The sequence below is a fragment of the Crocuta crocuta genome, unplaced genomic scaffold (assembly GCF_008692635.1).
Source record: "Crocuta crocuta isolate KB4526 unplaced genomic scaffold, BGI_CrCroc_1.0 scaffold531, whole genome shotgun sequence".
NCBI classification, from domain to species: domain Eukaryota; kingdom Metazoa; phylum Chordata; class Mammalia; order Carnivora; family Hyaenidae; genus Crocuta; species Crocuta crocuta.
Genome location: NW_027531997.1, coordinates 273,258 through 274,380, shown reverse-complemented (window position 1 = coordinate 274,380; position 1,123 = coordinate 273,258). Strand labels below are relative to the sequence as shown.

Genomic DNA, 1,123 nt, shown 5'->3' with positions numbered 1-1,123 from the left:
TGATGTATATCATTTAATATTAAAAACGTTTGCATTTTAAATTAAATCCCGTTGTCAAAGCCATGTAATCAATGAAAACTAGCTGGCTACAAAGTCGAGCGAGGTCTTCTAAATTGATAAAGGGCTTATTTGATTATGGGGACTTGTCAAATGAAGAAAACAGCATTAGTAGCACTGTCAAAATTGTCTAGCTAGAATGTGGAGCCTCCGAAATATTTTAATTCAGTACATCCAGGCCCAAGTTGCTCCCTACTTGAAACTGACCTTATAAAATGTAACACAATAAATAAATAAAACTTAACACCCTCTAAAACAAACATAATATTTTCGATGTGAATCAGAGTCTGGATCGAATGATCTAATGCCCTTTTCTAGAAAAAGCTTTGAGGCATGAAGACAGTGAGAACTAAACCAGATCCTCTTATGAGTTTTTGCTGCCGCCCCATCTCCACCAAGGCAGTAATTCTCCATCCTGTTAAATGTTTGTCAATCAGCCGTGTACTGCCCTGAACTGTTCTTTAAAAGCATCCTGGCTCTATGCCCTGTCTGTCCAGTAAGATATCTTTTGCTTCCCTTCAGTTCTTAAATAGTACCAGTTGTTGAATTTAACATGAACCATTGCCTCTGTTGGCAGTGGTGAGTTTCTCTTAGTAGTTTCAGATCATAAATACTTCCCATAAAGAGAAAAATTATGCACTAAAATCTGAGTGTTGTTTGTTAGCAATTCGTACATTTAGATCACATTCCTTGAAGACAGAGCCTGGGTGATAGCAAAGAGGTTAGGAATAGGGAATGAGAAATGAATGACTTATTTTTACTTATTCTATTGATCATTGTTAAGTACGTAAGATCTATAAGTCTATAGGAGCCTGTTCGTTTTCTCGAATGGTAAATGTTTAAACCTATAGCCTCAAAAACAATATTGCAAAGGCATTTTAATTTGGGCCACTTACAGGTGCCAGTCATAAAGCAGAAGTTGGAAGTCATTAATTTATGACATTAGTTTGTCTTATTGTCTCCAACATGAATTATTCTTCAAGTTTATATTAGAAACGTCCATATATTGATACCAAATTCATGGCATGTTAATACTTACAATCAGAAGAAGAGGTGTAATGACAGA

The 1,123-nt window shown here is 35.5% G+C and overlaps 2 protein-coding genes across 2 annotated transcripts in view; one reads left to right on the top strand and one right to left on the bottom strand.

The window, feature by feature from the left end:
• SLC6A14 (solute carrier family 6 member 14) overlaps positions 1–1,123 on the bottom strand; it is a 24,309-nt gene that overhangs the window by 2,471 nt on the left and 20,715 nt on the right. The window contains 1 exon segment of the mRNA XM_077775166.1: positions 1,097–1,122. Within this exon segment, the coding sequence (XP_077631292.1) occupies positions 1,097–1,122 (26 nt within the window).
• CT83 (cancer/testis antigen 83) overlaps positions 1–1,123 on the top strand; it is a 15,302-nt gene that overhangs the window by 6,999 nt on the left and 7,180 nt on the right. The window lies entirely within an intron of this gene.